Source organism: Haliotis rufescens, unplaced genomic scaffold (assembly GCF_023055435.1).
Source record: "Haliotis rufescens isolate VD_foot unplaced genomic scaffold, xgHalRufe1.0.p SCAF_45, whole genome shotgun sequence".
Lineage (NCBI taxonomy): Eukaryota > Metazoa > Mollusca > Gastropoda > Lepetellida > Haliotidae > Haliotis > Haliotis rufescens.
Window position 1 is genome coordinate 1892072 of NW_025964168.1, and position 18996 is coordinate 1911067.

An 18996-nucleotide genomic window follows, 5' to 3' on the forward strand; every position below is an offset into this window, starting at 1 on the left:
AACATAAATTCGTTGTAGCAGTATCACTCGGGGTTCATGGGGTTTGATGCGTCCCTTGTTAGGTTTCACACCACTACCCCTCGTGATCCTGCTGCAACTTATTGTGGACCAGACAATCCAGTGATAGATATGATCAACGATCCACGCTGTCGACAGAACGTAATCAATTCTCAACAGACAACACGAGATATTACATAGTTTGTATGATTTAATTTTTGAAAATATATATCTTCAATATGATGCACACGAGTGGCTTAATGAGTATTTCAGCACTGATTATTGCATACAAACCTCGTACACTCTGTATGTACACAGACACCCACACCAGGTACTATAGGGCTATACCTTCTGTCTATATACATATACAATGTGCAGAAGTGTAACAACAACATAGATAATATATGCATTATTCTGCATAGTTGGACGCCGATATAAATCAGCCACTGATATAAAAACGCAATAAAGAACACAGGTTAATTTCACCATACAAATATAAACACTATTAAACATTGTAAAGTTCATATCGGAAAATTGCTATCACTTTAGTCTTTCTGGGTATATTCAGTTACAAAGAGCAGGATATCATAATTAATATAATCAACAACATAATTGGTCGGATACAGCGAAATATCATGCATATTTGGCCATGCACCATGTATTTCCCCGTATATAATGCCCCTTCGTGTTCGCTATATATACTGAGGTCATGCCAACTTGGTGGATGTTTGTCTTCAATTAATAAGTAATAGATATTCACCCAAAATGTTCAATAATGCGAGGCGGGGGGAATATATTAATATTTAAACGTTTCAAGGCAGCTGCGAACTTGACATGGCGACATGAGTGAGTGAGCTGGGTTTAAGGCCGTTTTTAACAGTATTCCAGTTATATCACGGCGTGTCAGTTTGATGTGGGAGGAAAGCCTGAAGTCATGCAGGTCTTAGACGTTTACCACTTCGGTGAAACCCACGAGTTCGGGTATGGTGCTGACAAACCTAGAAACATAATCGGCGCGATCCGGGATTCGAACCCACAATCATAGGTTTCTGGCGTGTCCAAGGAACGCAACTCTGCACAGCGATTTGCGGCGCCTTAGACGACTGGGCCACCCGTGCCCCCCATGGCGACATGAGTCACAGGGGACATGAGTGTTCGGTTTGACTACGTACGCGTGTGTTTCATCACTTGCAGATATAAGGGAACACAGGGAGAGATGTCATCCGTTATAGGTGCTCGGTAAGATGATGTTAGTCGGGGTTTCAATAAAGAGGCGAGCGACGATGAAAATCGAAAATTCAATGGCCTGCATATAGAAAATTACGTATTTAGATGTGTTACATATTTTAATATCGAGAGAAGAGTCTAGGATCGTCAGTGTATTATCTCTGACTCGTTGATGTCCAATCATATACCAGTAAACTACGGTTATAACGAACTCAAAGGGACAACTAATTTTCGTTCGTAAATAGCCGTAGTTCGGTATAAGCATATATACAGCATATATACAACAAATGGCCGAGACTAAAAAATAAGTTCGTTATATCTGTAAGTTCGTTATAAGCGTGTTCGTTATAAACGTAGTTTACTGTAACAGGTATATTAGATATTCTCAGCGCAAATATATCTTCAATGACAAGAAATCTGGGTACTTTTTTCTTGGCTATGTGTTGTCATTCGAGTAGTCTTCGATATATGTCATGGAACTTACGATTCTTTTCAGTTTCGTTTCAAGCAACAATCACCGTAAGTACATATTCAGACAACGCGTGAACCCGACAACCCAGTTGAGCACAAGTCTAAAGGGATTCTTGGGGCTTTCTTATTGTCAAAATAAAATATTAAGCAAAAAATAGAACCGTTCATTATAACTTGTTCTTTATAACTGTTTTTGTTAAATCTGTTTTTAACACTCCAGCTTGGATGGCACTTATGACGGCATACTGACGTTTCTGGAAATGAACACCCAAAACGGCTCTGGGTCAGACACACGTATATACCCGGATGCACACGCCCCTTTCCGTAACCTGCAAGAATTCGGCGAGTGGTCACGAATAGGCAAGCCCCTGATGCTTGGTTATTGCACCCTGTGGAATGTGGGGTATTTTGATCAGGGTGTTATATACAAGCAATAAATCATGTCTTCAAACAAATTAATCAGCTGCAGAGGCACATTTCACAATTCGATGTATAGAATATTGGAAAAATCGACCGAAGACCTCTACCATGACTGCATAGATGTTTTCCCTCAACAAACTCAGTGCACTCTTATTTTGATTATGGACGCATAAATGCTTTTGTGAATATTTTGTAAATACCAGGGAGAGGGCATTCTAAGTTGGAAGAACTTGTCCCCCAATCCCGTTCACTCCTTGTGAATAAATATGTTTAAATCAATGCTTTAAAGGTGAACGTTATATATTTAGGATTGCGTGTGAAATATGCAATATATATGAAATATAAAGCAACAAAGAAAACAATAGTAAAGCCGCTATATACACATAACCAAAGTAAATATCAATGATACATAATCATATCAAAACATTTTAAAATGCAAACAACCCACTGGTTTCAACGCCCAAAATAAACATACGAACAGATCCAGTGAACTCAACAGAAAATATATCCAGGGCCCACTTGCACAAAGCGATCTTAGCGATAAGATGATCGTAACTCCCATTCTTTAACATACGCTTAAGATAGTCTTAGCGCTAAGATTGCTTTGTGCAAGTGGGTCCAGGTTATGTTCCTGCCAAGTCTTCATAAACTCATATAGGTTATAACAAACCAGTTACGAATTCAAACGCAATCAATATGAAGATAAACGTCGGATTAGCGTGTAAAATAAATCAGTGGTTATTTTGGCATCATTTTGAGATCCATACGCAGTGTTTGAGAACAAGAAACCACGTTCTCGTCCCCACAATTCCACGTTTTAACTCCATAATTATACAGGACATTCTCTTCTTCATCACACGAGTAAAACTTAAACACCTTTGGCGTCATTGATACCTGTAAGTATAAGTGTAACCCAACTACATTCTGAGACCTTGGTTATATACTGGATGGGGTAATATTCGCCATATTATGTACAGAGAAAGTGCAAATAGAGCTGCATCGAACATATGTCGATTATTCCGTTGTTCGAGACATGCGGGATGTCGATATGAGACCAGGTGTCGATGACGTTGCATCATATAATCCAAATAGAATTGGCCTATCTCTTGCCATGTGTATATTAAGTTCCACCCAGATCCTACCTCCTGGAGAACAATCTTAGAAACGTCAGCTGGTGATGCCTGAATTCTACATCATGCACACTGGAATAGGAAGGTATCAATGGTGCTTCAGGAACGTTTTAAAATGAGGTAATAGCGTATTTAAAAGGTTGTTGTGTCATTCAAATCCCTCACCCCCAAGGTTTATACACGTACACAGAATATACATTACCCTGAATGAGAGAGGATGGTTCTTGAAAGCAGGGCTTGTCTCAACATTGTACCATTGCACCAGTACCAAACTATTGCTTCCTTATAACAAGTTCCGGGAACCTTTGGTGCGCCGCGAGTTTTCCTATTTGGGCCGCCGTGAGTTTTCCTATTTGGGCACGTGGGTCAGCTAATTCTACGTTTAACATAAGTTTAGTAATACAACTACAGATTTGAAACTGAACAAAAATCGCGGTTCATTTAGCTGCCTTTATCGTTGATAATGTCCGAAACAAAGAACGCTGTCTTCACAAATATAAAACCATGGACCTTATGGCCTAGTTAGGGCGGTGTCCCTTTATGTGTGACGTCGATGGGTTGTCTGCCTATTGTGAAGTACAAGCCGAACGCCAGGCAGTAGGTGATGATTCCTGCAACGATGCCGACAATGGCGAAGATGAGGGCGATCTTCGCCTTCTTCCTGGCCTCATGTTCCTGGCCCAGCTTCCAGGCCCAGTTGGACTTGACTGAAACAGTGAGAGAGGGAATAAGTTTCATTTGACGCTACTTTGAACAGAGCAGCGAATTGCGGCGCCTTAGACGACTGGGCCGCCCTTGCCCCCGACTGAAACGGTGAGTGGTGTGATTAGTTTGTTTGTTTGTTGTTTAAAGCCGAACTCAACAATATTACAGCTATATGACGATGTAAATAATCGAGTCTGGACTAAACAATCCAGTGATTGATAGCATGAGCATCGATCTACGCAATTAGGATACGATGACATGCTTCAACCAAGTCAGCGAGCCTGACCACCCGATCCCGTTAGTCGCCTCTTACGACAAGCATAGTGGCCTTTTACGGCAAGCATGGGATGCACAAGACCTATTCTACCCTGGAATCGTCACGGGTCAGGCCATTGTAGTCGTATCTGAGGTACATGGACTTATCCTAGTTTTTCATTGAATTTATTTTTTTTCTGGTCTTCATATTTGTTCCAATTTCAACACAATATATCATCTTAAACGCGTCATATAATTACGGCTATAATAACATAATATAGCCTCGTTTCGGGACTAATCAGCGTTTGGAATGAGTTTTCGGTAGCTTCCTTTATAAACGATGAACTTTAAAGTTCAAGTAAGTAAATGAAATGTTAAGCAAATATATTTTATTTTCGCAGTTCGTTTCAAGAAACAACTATAGGATCGGGAATAAATGCCCATACGGCCGGCCGGCCACACAAACTCACCTGCAGAACAGGTTCAGGTAAAAATAGCGAGGACATTATTCCAGCAATTACTTTCCTAATTTCTCTGGATTTGGCAACATGGTTGCTACATCATCGATTAACCCACACCTTCTCTGTAGATCGATAAAGTGCATTACATGTTTGGCTGACTGGCGATATCGACCACGGACACAAGACGAGGTGATAGTGACATCACTCACGCACGTCTATAACATGACCTGTCAATCAACGTCACTCTGACACGCCCGGGGACCCGTTCACGTTCTCAAGGTTACGACTGTCGTGACTTCATTCTTAAGACCTACGATATTCTTAGCGCTAAGATCACTTTGTGGAACTTGATGATGATTCACGGGGTCATGAGAACACGTACATCCTAATTTACTTATAAAATATATGAAGTGCAACGTTCTTTAACTTATTAAAAACAAATTGTCGTTGCAGATTCTTTAAATTTGATTTCAGTTTACGCCCATCAACGTGTTTTTTTGGTAGATCTAAAAATAAGCATAATAACAGTATTATTTTAATTCTAAAATTCCTTCCAAGCATGTTTAAATTACAGTTGTGTTATTTTTGGTGCTTTAAACCACGCAGTTAATTGTGTAATTCCAACGGCAAACACTAATCGTCCATTTAATAGGTTTGTGGTTAAAAGAGCCGTGCATACAAAAAATCGACCTGGCATGCATACCAGACGTTTAATTACATTCGATTTTAAGATTCAATGCTTTGCAGATAATGGCGATTGAAATGCGTCGTCAGGTCAGCAAGGGTTAATCCGTTAATTTCAGTTGCATGTTTCGTCTGGCTGCATTGTGTGTAGGTACGGCGATAAATCGAAAAGTTTGCCTCACATAAAATTGTTCAGAATCAAAATTGTTCATACATTATTTTTCAGTATAAACTCCTTTGACTTGAATACACATGAAGCAATGTTTTGTTATCCCTCTCTATACCAGTCTTCATCTTGTCCCCCAAAAGGTCTCGACGGCAGCAATCACACCGTCTTTACTGGTAAAGCCTCTTTCACCCAGGGTGTGATTTTTAAAAAAAAAATTTTTTTTTTTTTTTTTTTGGGGGGGGGGTATTATATTTTAATGCGATTGATTGAGACATCACTGAAAAAAGTGTCTGTCTGCTTCAAAGAAACGGCGTGATATTTAGAGACATGGCTGCATTGTTTTATCTTAAACGGAAGGTCGGTGGTCGACTTTAAAATTAAATAGATCTCTATACAAAGCGAACACTAAGATTTGATTTTAATGGGGTTTTTTGGTTTTTTAAATTATTTTAATGCGATTGATTGAGACATCACTGAAAAAGTGTCTGTCGGCTTCAAAGAAACGGCGTGATATTTAGAGACATGACTGCATTGTTTTATCTTAAAGGAAGGTCGGTGGTCGACTTTAAAATTAAACAGATCTCTATACAAAGCGAACACTAAGATTTGATTTTAATGTTTTTTTTGTTTTTGTTTGTTATTATTTTATGCGGTTGATTGAGACATCACTGAAAAAGTGTCTGTCTGCTTCAAGTATTCATGATGCAGAGAAACGGGTGATATTTAGAGACATGACTGCATTTTGAACCATCGTAATGTTGGAAAGTAGTTTGGTTTTTATTTCTTTGTTCAACGCCGCACTCACAATATTCAAGCTATGTGACGGTAGTCTGTAAAGCCACGGATTGAAATCATGAGCACACAACTGAGATACAATGACATGCATCAACAAAGTCACCGCGCCTGACCACCCGATCCACGTAGTCGCCTCTTACGACAAGAGGTTCCCGGAGACCTGTATCCTTACTCGGGATCCCCATGGGTTGGAAAAAATACAATAGTAGACTTAAGCTCATACAAGTCAGTTGAAACAGAACATGGTTGTCAACAACAAGAGCATCTCGAACATAACAGGTAGTAAATCGGCATGTACTTGTCACACAACAGTATCCGAATACGTTCCAGTCACACTGGGGTGTTATTTCTCGTCCAATAATAGATCAAGCGGTGGCGCAAACAGGCGATGTTAACCAGTCCTTGACGTGGTTGTTGGTTGGTTTGTTGCTTTACGCTGCACAATGCAATATTCCAGCTATATGACGGCGGTCATAGAGACAATATGTCATTAAATGTAAACAGTGATACACAACGATAAGATATATACATATATATATCAATGATATAAAATGGAACGTCGCTTTGCTAAAATGTTATGGCCGGTTTTGGCCACGCAAGAAATAAAATTAACTTTAGATAAATTCTGTGTAAACTTTTCACTATAAGAGTAATTATTAAAATTAGTAAATTTAAGACTACAGCGATTAAGAAGATTAGTCCTCACGTCGTCGTATAAAAGGCATATAATTAAGACATGGATCTCGTCTTCCGCCTGGTCTGTACACTTCAAGCAACATCTCTTTTCTGCTTGTATGTTTGTGTAACGTCCAGTCTCTATCTTTAAAGGCGCCACTCCGCATCTGAATTTAGCTAGAGAGCTCCTGTGAGCACGATTGAGGGGGTATTCCACGTATTTTTCTGTACTATGGACTTTCTTTAACAACCTGTATGTGTGTGTACAATTGTCTATTGGGAACCCGATCGTCTCAATTCCATCTGCGCCATGGTTACCCACACGTGTGCCCTTTTAGGTTGGTTGGTTGGTTTTGTTGTTTAACGCCGCACTCAGCAATATTCCAGCTATATGACGGCGGTCTGTACATAATCGAGCCTGGACCAGACGATCCAGTGATTGATATCATGAGCATCGATCCACGCAGTTGGGATCGATGACATGCATCAACCAAGTCAGCGAACCTGACCAACCGATCCTGTTAGTCGCCTCTTACGACAAGCATAGTCGTATTTTACGACAAGCATGGGTTGCTGAAGATCTATTCTACCCCGCATCTTCACGGGTCTGCCCTTTTAGGATTAAAATTCATTCGTCAAGAAGGCAGGTCTGTGATCCTCTGCCAAACTTGATGAACTGTTATCACAGTTAAGTTCAGCATGTTTAATACCAAGCAATATTCAAGTGTTTAAATTCAATTGGACTCTGTTATACGACTAACAGTTGGGATGGGGTAGTGGGTTGGGGTGATAAGCATCTGCAGGACAGGCCATAACTGATATGTTGAATGAGTGAGTGACTATTGTTTTACTGAATTTTTACTCAAGTAATAACCCAGCCGTATCATGTCGGGAGACCCGAAAAAGAACTTCAAATAGTAAACCCATGTGAGGAATGGAACCCAAACGGGCGAGCCAACACTTTAACCACTGCATGTTGTATATAAACAGAGGGGACACGCCGAATGTTCGCCGAATATAGTAACGGAGCACAATAAGCTATTTGGGATAATAAAGTTTCAAAGAAAAACAAGTCACTAGAAAAATATACGCCGATGTGTAACTGTTCATTCCTCGTGGATAACGTATCAAAACACGTGTCATGTCGTCCCAGTGTGTTGAACCCAAACTGTGTAGAAATGTTCACACAAAGTGCGCGCAAATTATCCGCAGTTAATTCTAATTTAGTACTTGACCAAATTCATTTCATTGCATCCTGTGTACTCCCTCATACATAAACCAATCGAGTCTCAAATCAGTGTCATTTGTTCGTACATTGAGGTTTTATACTGATGCAGGAAACGCGGCTTTATCTGACCCCACCGTGCACTACAACAGACTTGGATCAGACCGTTTCATAATGCATTGATCTACAGTGCATGGATGCACGTAGTTGCTCTGTGATGATGCTGCGGCAATCACAGGTTGAACAATGCGAACCGGCGTACGTGAATATGGCTAATTTGAACTCAATAATAAGGTCAAGACAACCTACGGACCGTCGGATCATGTATGTCAGGAATTGCTCCTGAGTGAGTGCGTATTGTTTTACGCTGCTTTTAGCAATGTTCCAGCAATATTACGGCGGAGGACACCAGAAATGGGCTTCACACACTGTACCCATGTTGGGATTCGAACCCGGGTCTTCGGTGCGACGAGCGAAAGCCTTAACCACTAGGCTACTCAACCACCCCAGGGATTCCTCCCGACAAGGTCATCTGGTGCATGTGGGTTGGTTGAGTGCAGGGCTCCATGTGATTTTTTGTGCCACTGAATACTTACTCACATGTCATTCAGTCTTGATATTGACAGTTTCCACTTAGGTATATTCAATATAATAATACTCCCTAAGGTCCACTCTCTTGGGTAATTTTAGAACCGATGTGTGAAACCTTTTTAAACCCAATTCTGCTTAAGCGCTGTTTCAGATCACCTCTAATTTGCATCTGTCGTGACGATTCATGTGCGTCACATATTACATAAACTCACTACAGCGATACGTGTCTAAATTTAGCAGTAAGCGTGACGTTGCAGTGTTTTCACTGTACGTAATGACTACACGCAATCAGTAAATAACGATATGCAAAGACATACAGGTATGCAAGCTTAAAAGGCTACTTTGGGTAATTTCACACATAGTCGTTATACTACTCTTAATATTTTTCATACGCATTTGTACGCAAGCAACTCAAAATTAACTGGGTTATGGTGATTTATCGAGCGTATTTTACGCAAATGCGCAGCCTGTCAGAAGTTTGTTTCGGTATGAAGCGCTCTGTGGGTATGGTTCGCTGACATATTGATATTTTCAACAAGTAGTGTGTGAGTGGGGTATTACCAATATTCCAGTCATGTCTCGACGGGGACACCAGAAATGGGCTTCACAAATTGTACCTGTGTTGGTAATCGATCCGGTCTTTGGCGTGACGAGCCAACGTTTCAGCAACCAGGCTCCCCCACCGCCCCTCGCTCAACAACTACTCATGTTTGACTAAACCCAGCAACGATACACAATAATAGAATAGTGGTTGCTCACGTTGTGATCGCGATTCCAGAGGGTATATACATCGCACCGCGAAGATCCGGGATAGAATAGGTGTGAGTGAGTGAGTGTGTATGGTTTTATGCCGTTTTTAGCAATATTCCAGCAATTTCACGGCGGGGGACACCAGAAATGGGCTTCACACATTCTACCCATGTCGGGAATCGAACCCGGGTCTTCGGCGTGAAGAGCGAACGCTTTAACCACTCGGCTACCATACCACCCCGATAGAATAGGTCTTCAGAAACCAATGCTTGCCGTAAAAGGCGAGTATGCTTGTCGTAAGAGGCGACTAACAATTTACATTGTCTAAAATAGCCTGGATACATACATAATAGCAATGGGGAAGCTGACGATCAGCGGCATCAATAGCAACAGCGCATGATGAACATCGCAACCATCATGTACCTACTCTATCACCGCACTTTGATAAATGTAGGAAAGTAAGTGTATGCACACGCACCCCTTCCACTTTTAAAGCAGGCTAACCATTTATACATCGAGAATGTTATAGGTGATAGTAGGGCTTAGACGAGTAACTCGGGTACTCGGGTCGGGTGGGTCCTGAGTAGGACCTGGGTACCCACAGGACTACCCGTTCCCGTGGTTTGTCATGTGATATATTGTTTAATGACAAAACTCACCAAAGCTCAGTGGTTAGACGACATGTGGCTAATGTTCGCATCTCTTTTCTAACGATGCACACATTACTTTTGACTCGATATGTTTGTGTAAAGATAACGCTTCAGTCAACTTCCGTGTACCCATGATCTGATCGTTTGATAAATGTATCTAAATAGTTTTGGCCTTGGCTGCGGTAAAACAATTCCCAATCAGACATATTGTTCCCAACTCTTGAAACCTGCAGTGGGTACCCGGGTAGGGTCGGGTAATAGGGGGTCGGATACCCGGGTAGTAAATTTGGACTCGTCCCAGCCTTAGGTGATACGGTGCACCAATAGAAAACCTATAAGCTCTTTGACAAACTCATTTGAAGACCTTTTTTTCAACAAAAATATTGTTCACGATTACTGAACGTGACTTATCAAATCACCAAATGCATGCCTTTTAAGAATTGATCTACTGTTGTTTTATATTCTTTTTTTATAACTTCGAGGAATAATGTGCTTGATTTTTAACTTATAAAGATGTCAACTCAACGAACCCCCACTCTTAAATTCAAACCCTGATTATTGTCTATGCTTAACTTTCCATTAAACAGTGCTTCGTTGACAGCTAATTACAACACTTTAAGAATAACGTTCTGTTCAGGAAAGCACTTTATAGACTTCAAATAAAGAGCATGATGAAATATTTAATTGCTTCGTGCACACCAATGAACGATTTGATCTCGCCTGGGCTATTCCAGTTAAATCTCATTTCCTAACCGAGTTTCCACTCGTGTCTGAATAATTCACACAGATTGATGGCGGGACGAGCACCGTCTCGTGGTTCCCATGATCCACGTGCAGCTGGCAGGTGCAGGCGTGTCGGTCTCGTGCTGAAAGCTCGCGCAGAGCAGACGGTGGAAACGTAAACATATTATGAACGCTTCAATATCTTAAACAAACCTGTGAGTGAGTTGGGTTTAACACCGCATTTAACAGTATTCCAGTTATATCGCGGCGTGTCAGCTTAATGTGGGAGGAAAGCCCGAAGTGAGGCATGTCTCAGACGTTTACCACTTCGGTGAAACCCACGAGCACGGGTATGGTGCTGACAAACCTAGAAACATAATCGGGGCGAACCGGGATTCGAACCCACAATCATAGGTTTCTGGTGTGCCCAAGGGACGCAACTCTGCACAGCGAATAGCGGCGCCTTAGACGACTGGGCCACCCGTGCCCCCTCAAACCTGTGTAACCGACATATATTATTTTCGGCTAAGAGTTATTTATGCCGTGGTTTACCGATTTCTGTGGGGAATATTCCGGTCGATGGGGAAGGGGAAAGGACATCTACAGTTTGTTTTCTGAATACTGTCACTATATGTTGCCGTCATGTGTGACACATGTTTGTCAAGTTGGTCTGTCAGTTTTGCATTTAGCCTCATCGCATGCACTTTTGTCAAAATGCATACAATAGTGCCTCTACGAAAAGGCAAATACTATGACGTTTAAACACGATAAATACTTATTTCATTGAGACAAATAATCGTTTGTACGAGATACCTGTATTTTAAAATCCTTATTAGGCTATTTTAGTGTAGCGTTGCAGAAATTTCAACATTTACTGACCTTAAGTTCATCTTTGAATGAACCCAGTGTGTTAATATTATAAACCATTGCGATCTTCACGATATAGGTGTCATTTTATTTTTAAATAATATTTTGTAGCTAAACATTAATGTAGGTACATATAAACGTAAAATATTCATGACATATATCTTCTAGGAAATTATGTGTCTAGCATGATTTGGAAAAACTCAATTTGTGTAAAAACTTATTCAATTTGTCAAAGGGCCCTTGTTTTCCAAGAAAACTGTTTGTCAGTCGGATGATCCATTCACTAAACCACCGAAGCGGCCCCACCCGACACTGCTATGGTGCCATTAACATTTGTTTGTTTCTTTGTTTCTTTGTTTGTTGTTTAACGCCGCACTCAGCAATATTCCAGCTATATGACGACGGTCAGAATATAATCGAGTCTGGACCAGACAATCTAGTGATTGACACCATGAGCATCGATCCACGCAATTTGGATACGATGACATGCATCAACCAAGTCAGCGAACCCGACCACCTGATCCCGTTAGTCGCCTCTTACGACAAGCAAAGTTGCCCATATAGAGCAAGCATAGGTTGCTGAAGACTTTTTCTAACCCGGATTTTCACGGTGGTGCCAATCACAGTAAATGTATACTCACCCCCGTAATGGTATCCAATGAAACCAAATATAAAGTTACACGCGAACACCACAAAACAGTTGGTCATGACGAAGTCTTTAGGTTTCCTGCTGGGGTCAGGGTTCTGGGCAATGATGGGCACACCCCCTTGCTGGGTGACCACGTCGCCATTGGCGGTGTAAGCGACTCCGGGGCTGCGGACGTCCACGTGCACCTCCGTGTGGTTGATGGTTGCGGGAGCGTCGTTACCGTTCACGTCTCCCATACTCGCACCAGCAAGAGGGAACACTGAGGTCATGTAAACAAAGATTTCGTTTAAGAGTGAGTGAGTGAGTTGGGTTAAACGCCACTTTGAACATTATTTCAGTTATATCACGGCGTGTCAGCTTAATGTGGGAGGAAAGCCTGAAGTGATGCAGGTCTTAGACGTTTACCACTTTGGTGAAACTCACCAGCACGGGTATGTTGCTGACAAACCTAGAAACATAATCGGGGTGAACTGGGATTCCAACCCACGACCATAGGTTTATGGCGTGCCCAAAGGACAGAACACTGCACAGCGAAATGGTGCTTCTCAGACAATTTCTTACTAATAATATGTAAATCTTAATATTCTTTCATGGTTGCTCAAGAAATGCTTTCTGAGCATTCTTTTACGCCAGGTAAAATAACATTGAGAGAGAGAGAGAGAGAAATAAAGTCCAAAATTGCTTTGTGTGTAGGTATGGTATTGCGTGTACAGGTAAGTTACACATGGCTGAAAATACACTACTATTGTCCTGTTATGTCGATGGATATTATCACTATACAACAACTGACAAGTCTGTTTGTAATGTCACGAAATTGGCACAAGGCAGGGCATTGGTTCACCACCTCAGCTCCAGACAACTTGGGTCGTGTACATTTATATACGTCAGTGGGCGACATTAAGTGACATGTATTGTTAGAATCATTTTGTTAAAATTAAATTCTGTTTTCAAGACGTGAATATACTAATCGAAGAAGGAAAATATCTCACTTTCCATTTCAAAATAATGTCAAAAACTAGACAATTAGACAGATATTTTTAAACACCGAGGGCGTTGATATGTCTGCTCAAAACCATACTGCAGATGAGTCTGTAAATAAGCCTGGGCCAGTGGTTGATAGCATGAACACCGTCATAACGACACACAATCAGCTAAGTCCAACATTCCAACCATATGGGGGCGGCCTGTAAATATGCGAGTCGGGGCCAGACAATCCAGTGATTGATATTATGACCAATAACCCAGACTGTCGGAGTGGGAAACGGGGTAACAACAAGTACCATCTTTCAACGTCTATTGGTATGACGCGGCCGGGGATTGAACTCCCGACCTTCCGCTCTTCCGGGCTGACGCTCTACCACTAGACCATGGGGGCGGTCCCACTGATCTACGGGCTGTGTGTGTCTTTTTTTCATGCCTTCATTACACAGATGACGGCCACACGTGTATGCAAAAGTGGGTAAAGTGGGTTTAGCTGGTGTCCTTGTGTCCTTCTAAAGGGTCCGCAATGTTGTCAGAGTTCATGTTAATACTTATCTTGAGTGTGTGTTTTTTTTCTAAAGCAGCAAGCCTAATACATTTTTATTGTAGATACTGCGGTTCAGTGAGTGAGTAAGTGAGTGAGTATGGTTTTACGCCCCTATCAGCAATATTCCATCAATATCACTCATATTACACACATTGTACCCAATTCGGGATTCGAACCCGGGTCTTCGGCGTGACGAGCTAACGCTTTAACCAGTAGGCTACCCGGCCGCCCTACTGCAGTTCTGATGATCGGAACATTGGTACGATAATACAGCAAAAACTCGTTAATCCGGATTGTATTGTTCCAGAAAAAAACTCCGGATTGACAACTTTCCGTATTAATGAATTAAATGAGTGAGTGAATAGTTTAAAACTGCCTTGAACAGTATTTTAGGTATATCAAGAATGGTCAGCTTATTGTGGGAGGAATGCCCGAATGTGCGCAGGTCTCAGATGTTTGAAACTTCAGTGAAACCTATGAACACGGGTATGGTGTTGACAAACCTGGGAACCTAATTGGGATTCGAATCCACCTATTTTCTATATTTATTCTATGCCTATGTGAATTACGTCCCCCAAAAGATCGTTGAAATGTAGGGCTTCAGGAGTAACAGGGTCCTGTCTAACGAGGTTTCTCTGTATAGGTCCGCAGTGTCTCCAAACCTATGCTTGACACACGTCCTGACATTCACGTGTTAGTGTTAGTATATACGTATGCAGGAATACCACGTTTATCTGGACGGACAGTTCCAAGAAAAATCGTCCTGTGGATGGGATGTCTGGATTAACGGGGCTTCATTGTAATATTCAAGTCAGGCTATACTTATGTATCTTGTCTCAGCGTTGGCATCACACCAGACCAGCATGTGAATGTGAATTCAGATCAAGTTTTATTGAATAGTCTTACATGGACTACATCATGTATTGATTTGCCTTGTATGATCTCCCCAATATAATATATTCCGTAACTGACTCCCCTATTTATTATCACAAATTCGCCAATAATTTAAATTATACAGGCTCCCTTATATGTTGTCAAATCATACAATGACCCTCAATTTAATTTAATTTTGACTCCCTTAATTATTGTGCAATCAAACATTAGCCCCTAATTTAATATAATTTTGATTCCCTTAATTATTGTGTAATTCGACATTGGCCCTTTATTTAATATAATTTTGACTCCCTTAATTATTGTGTAATCAAACATTAGCCCTTAATTTAATATTATTTTGACTCCCTTAATTATTGCCTAATCAAACATAAGCCCTTTTTTAATATTATTTTGACTCCCTTAATTATTGTGTAATCAAACATTAGCCTTTAATTTAATATATTATAGACTCCCTTAATTATTGTGTTATCATACATTGGCCCTTAATATAATATAATAAAGACTCCATTAATTGTTGTGTAATCATACATTGGTACTAAATTTAATATATTATAGATTCCCTTAAGCAGTGTGGAATCATACATTGGCATTTAATGTATTGTTTAATCCCATTTATACCCCCTATAATCAATGTAGTGTGTAGTCCAATTTCCACTCTGTTCGGAGATTACGTGTCTTCTGGAATGAAAAGTTAAACCTATTGTGCATCTTCACTTTGATACTTTTTATAAATATATGTAATCGTTCACATATATAGTTTTATGTTGTTATACTCAGATTGTGACGTATATTTATAAAGTTCTATTTGACCCTTATTAAAAGATTAGAGTGGTGTGTGTAGACCAACACGTAGTTAGTTATTGCGTTGTGGCGAATTGCTGTGACGAAAGAATCTTTGTATTTACATGTGTTGTGCAACAGTCACATACATTCAGTAAACATTAATATTTACACAGGGTATTCGAATAAACGGCTCTGCAACATGACACGCCGACCCTGGTCTGTAAACAATGTTCTCTGAGACTGACATTGACACATTCATCGTTGTGTGCGACACACCTTGATTCGTATTTTGTCTTTCAAATATTTCTACCTGCAACGATGTCGGCGACATCAAAGGTTCTCACCTGTAATTAAGACCGGGTGTTGACGTGTCTTTACCTTGTAGGTGACTTTGACAGGTGAGGTGGTTACATATCAAACTGTCCTGATAGTTTGTTTGTATCTCCCGTTCTTCGAAAATGGGACACTTACCTGGTGACGTCACTCAGGTGTGATTCAAGGGAGGTCACTCTTATTTCTTAAGCTGTCAACTGACTCGGACGGTATTGTGACAGAGTACTTGCACGATGTTAACAAATCTTGCAGGAATAAAATTAAAAGAGTGTAGCTTATTTATTCAAGCCGCATGGATCTCGCTTGGCTTCATTACAGGGAATCTGGGTCGTCCTTTGTCTTTCAATAGCTATTTAAAATATTAACAGTATCATCCAAATAAGAAATCTTATCATGATATAAACATGTCAGAGGTATTTTATTCACCTAGGGACTGAAAGGCTTGTCGTATTTTTGGATGACCATCCCCATATCCTTGTACGTGTACATTTTTTTCATGACCATCCCCAAGTATATGCATTATTTTTTATTACCCTGTCATATAGTTGGTGACCTTCCCCTGATTCCCCTGATCCCCACCCTATACTAAATTCCAAAGTCCAGTACACTTTAAGAAAAACAATCGTACATTTCTCTTAATGTAACATTTGACACGCCGGGATCAAGTTTGTATTACTCGCCCGTGAAGAGATCACCCGGTTAATAAACATACAGCTGTATAACAAATCGTGTATTACCAAAGCGCGTACTTACAAACTATCGAAAACTCTCAACATCCCTGGGTTTTTTTTAATGACATTGCGTGTACAGATGACAGATCACTGAGGGGAGCTTATGTACAGTCGATGGCCCCAGCAACCTTAATTTGTTCCTAGGCCGACGTCAAGTGGCAATGTTTCACCAGTGTGTCTTGAATAGAAAAACAATTAGTTTACCATGTATCTAAATTTTACAAGACACGCACCTGTTTGGCATCACTTTTACGTCATCAAATACCCTAAAGGATATTTCAAAACAAACGAAATTATATTCAATATTGGACGTTTTTGTTCATTATTATGTGATCATTTCTCTTCATCTCGTGTCAGAATTTACTATAAAAGATGCGAAGAAAGCTCATTTGGTTTAGAATAATCAGGACAATCTTTTGACGTGTTTGAAGTACATGTATTATTCTTTCAGTTGGATTTTGCTGGGGATCGCGTAGATTCCTGCCTATTCAGACACAACAATGAAGTTTTAAAAAGTTATAAATGGTAAGTTATAGATAAAATACTAAACTCACTTCCGTGTAATACGAATATTTATGAAACTCGTGAATAATTTTGGCATCTGACGAGCGAAAGGTCAAAAATTGCTATTACACGGGAGCTCATAAAATTGGTATTACACGGGAGCTCCTATATATATAAACTTATATCCTTTTATCGTAGTGGGACACCTCCCAGCCATCACACTAATTTCAACCATGGTACCAGCATTATGTTGTATGTTATAAGGATGACATACCTTTAAGCAGTGTTCTTCCAAGTTACAGAATCAAGTATGACAGTAAATTCCAACTTGAGTCAATTTTGACTTTATCTAGCAAGGTAGGGTTCCAGGGTTACGTCACAGCTAAATTCTTTTTTTCGCATTCTGAGAGATTTTTATTGTATAGCTTTAAATTTAAGGGCTATTATTAATACTTGGTCTGCTCTCAAAGCATTTGATCGCGGATTAGTGATTATTTACCTTTGTTGACATCCGGATGACGTCAACGAGTGAGTGAGTGAATATGGTTTTACGCCGCTTTTAGCAATATTCCAGCAATATCACGGCGGGGGACACCAGAAATGGGCTTCACACATTGTACCAATGTCGGGAATCGAACCCGGGTCTTCGGCGTGACGAGCGAACGCTTTAACCACTAAGCTACCTGATTTTGAGATTGTAGATGTTGTGAATTTCGTAAACAATCTCAGTTTGATGTCATCGAGCATGAGTATCATTTCTTAAGATGTCCAAAGGTATACCGTATTTTCTTGAGTATAGCGCGGTAAATAAACATGTCTGGTGATTACTTATCTCAAATTTCGAATTATTACTGACCAAGTTTCTCATCACCCGTTCGTTTACCGGAATTCGCTGAAGGGGTAGATCTACGGTGTAATTTTTTTCTGCGCTTGACATTCGATTTTTTTTCTCCAAAATACTGAATCCGCTAGAGGGGGTGCGCATTATACATGGGTGCGCACTATACTCAAGAAAATACGGTATGACAATTATGAGTTGAATATATTACTGAATATTACTGGCAAAACCCAAGTGAAGATACGACTTCATTTGGCATGTATATGTAAATTGTAAGACGAGGGGCTTGCAGCCCAAGTTTTCTTCTGTTCTGTTCATGTTATGGAGAAGTTAATCTTTTAAATGCGTTCTTATTCTTTCTAGCATTTAATTCACTTGATAAGAATGCAAAAAATACAGATTAAAGATCAAACGATTTTATTAACAAACACTGAATCTCATGTTCTTTATAAAGAAACTACTCCTAATATTTGTTTATAGAACACAAGCAACCGGGAACAGATCAAACAGGGGCGGTGGGGTAGCCTAGTGGTTAAAGCGTTCGCTCGTCACGCCGAAGACCCGGGTTCAATTCCCGACATGGGTACAATGTGTGAAACCCATTACCGATGTCCCCCGCCGTGATATTGCTGGAATAATGCTAAAAGCAGCGTAAAACCATACTCCCTCACTCAAACACAACTTATGAACTCATAACCTGGTTCATCTGTATCACCTCACGAGCTGGAGTATCTTAATCTGCTCACGCTTGGGAGATGCTCAGTAATTGAGTAGGTGAGACTGGACAGTGATACTGTCACACTTTACTGACCTGTCTGACAATTGGGAGTGAACTGCCCAGGGCAGTGTTGCAGCACTGAGCAGAGAGACTCCAGTAGGGAGATCAGAGTGTACTCATTCATTGAGGTTATTCAGTTTGGTGGGGCTGTTGCCACTGTAGA

General features: G+C 40.5%; 1 protein-coding gene across 2 annotated transcripts; it reads right to left on the minus strand.

Moving 5' to 3' along the window:
* Window positions 1-195: 195 nt before the first annotated feature.
* On the minus strand, window positions 196-17537 carry LOC124135695. 2 transcript variants are annotated; one of them, XM_048383170.1, is made up of 3 exons: window positions 17492-17537; window positions 12437-12703; window positions 196-3952 (listed from the first exon to the last, which is right to left on the minus strand). In XM_048383170.1, exons 2-3 carry the CDS (start codon window positions 12678-12680, stop codon window positions 3768-3770), a joined length of 429 nt encoding a protein of 142 aa, XP_048239127.1. In that variant the 5' UTR covers window positions 12681-12703; window positions 17492-17537; the 3' UTR covers window positions 196-3767. The 2 variants fall into 2 exon arrangements, with proteins under 2 accessions (XP_048239127.1, XP_048239126.1); XM_048383169.1 differs by lacking the exon at window positions 17492-17537 and adding an exon at window positions 15994-16159.
* Between the last annotated feature and the right edge of the window lie 1459 nt (window positions 17538-18996).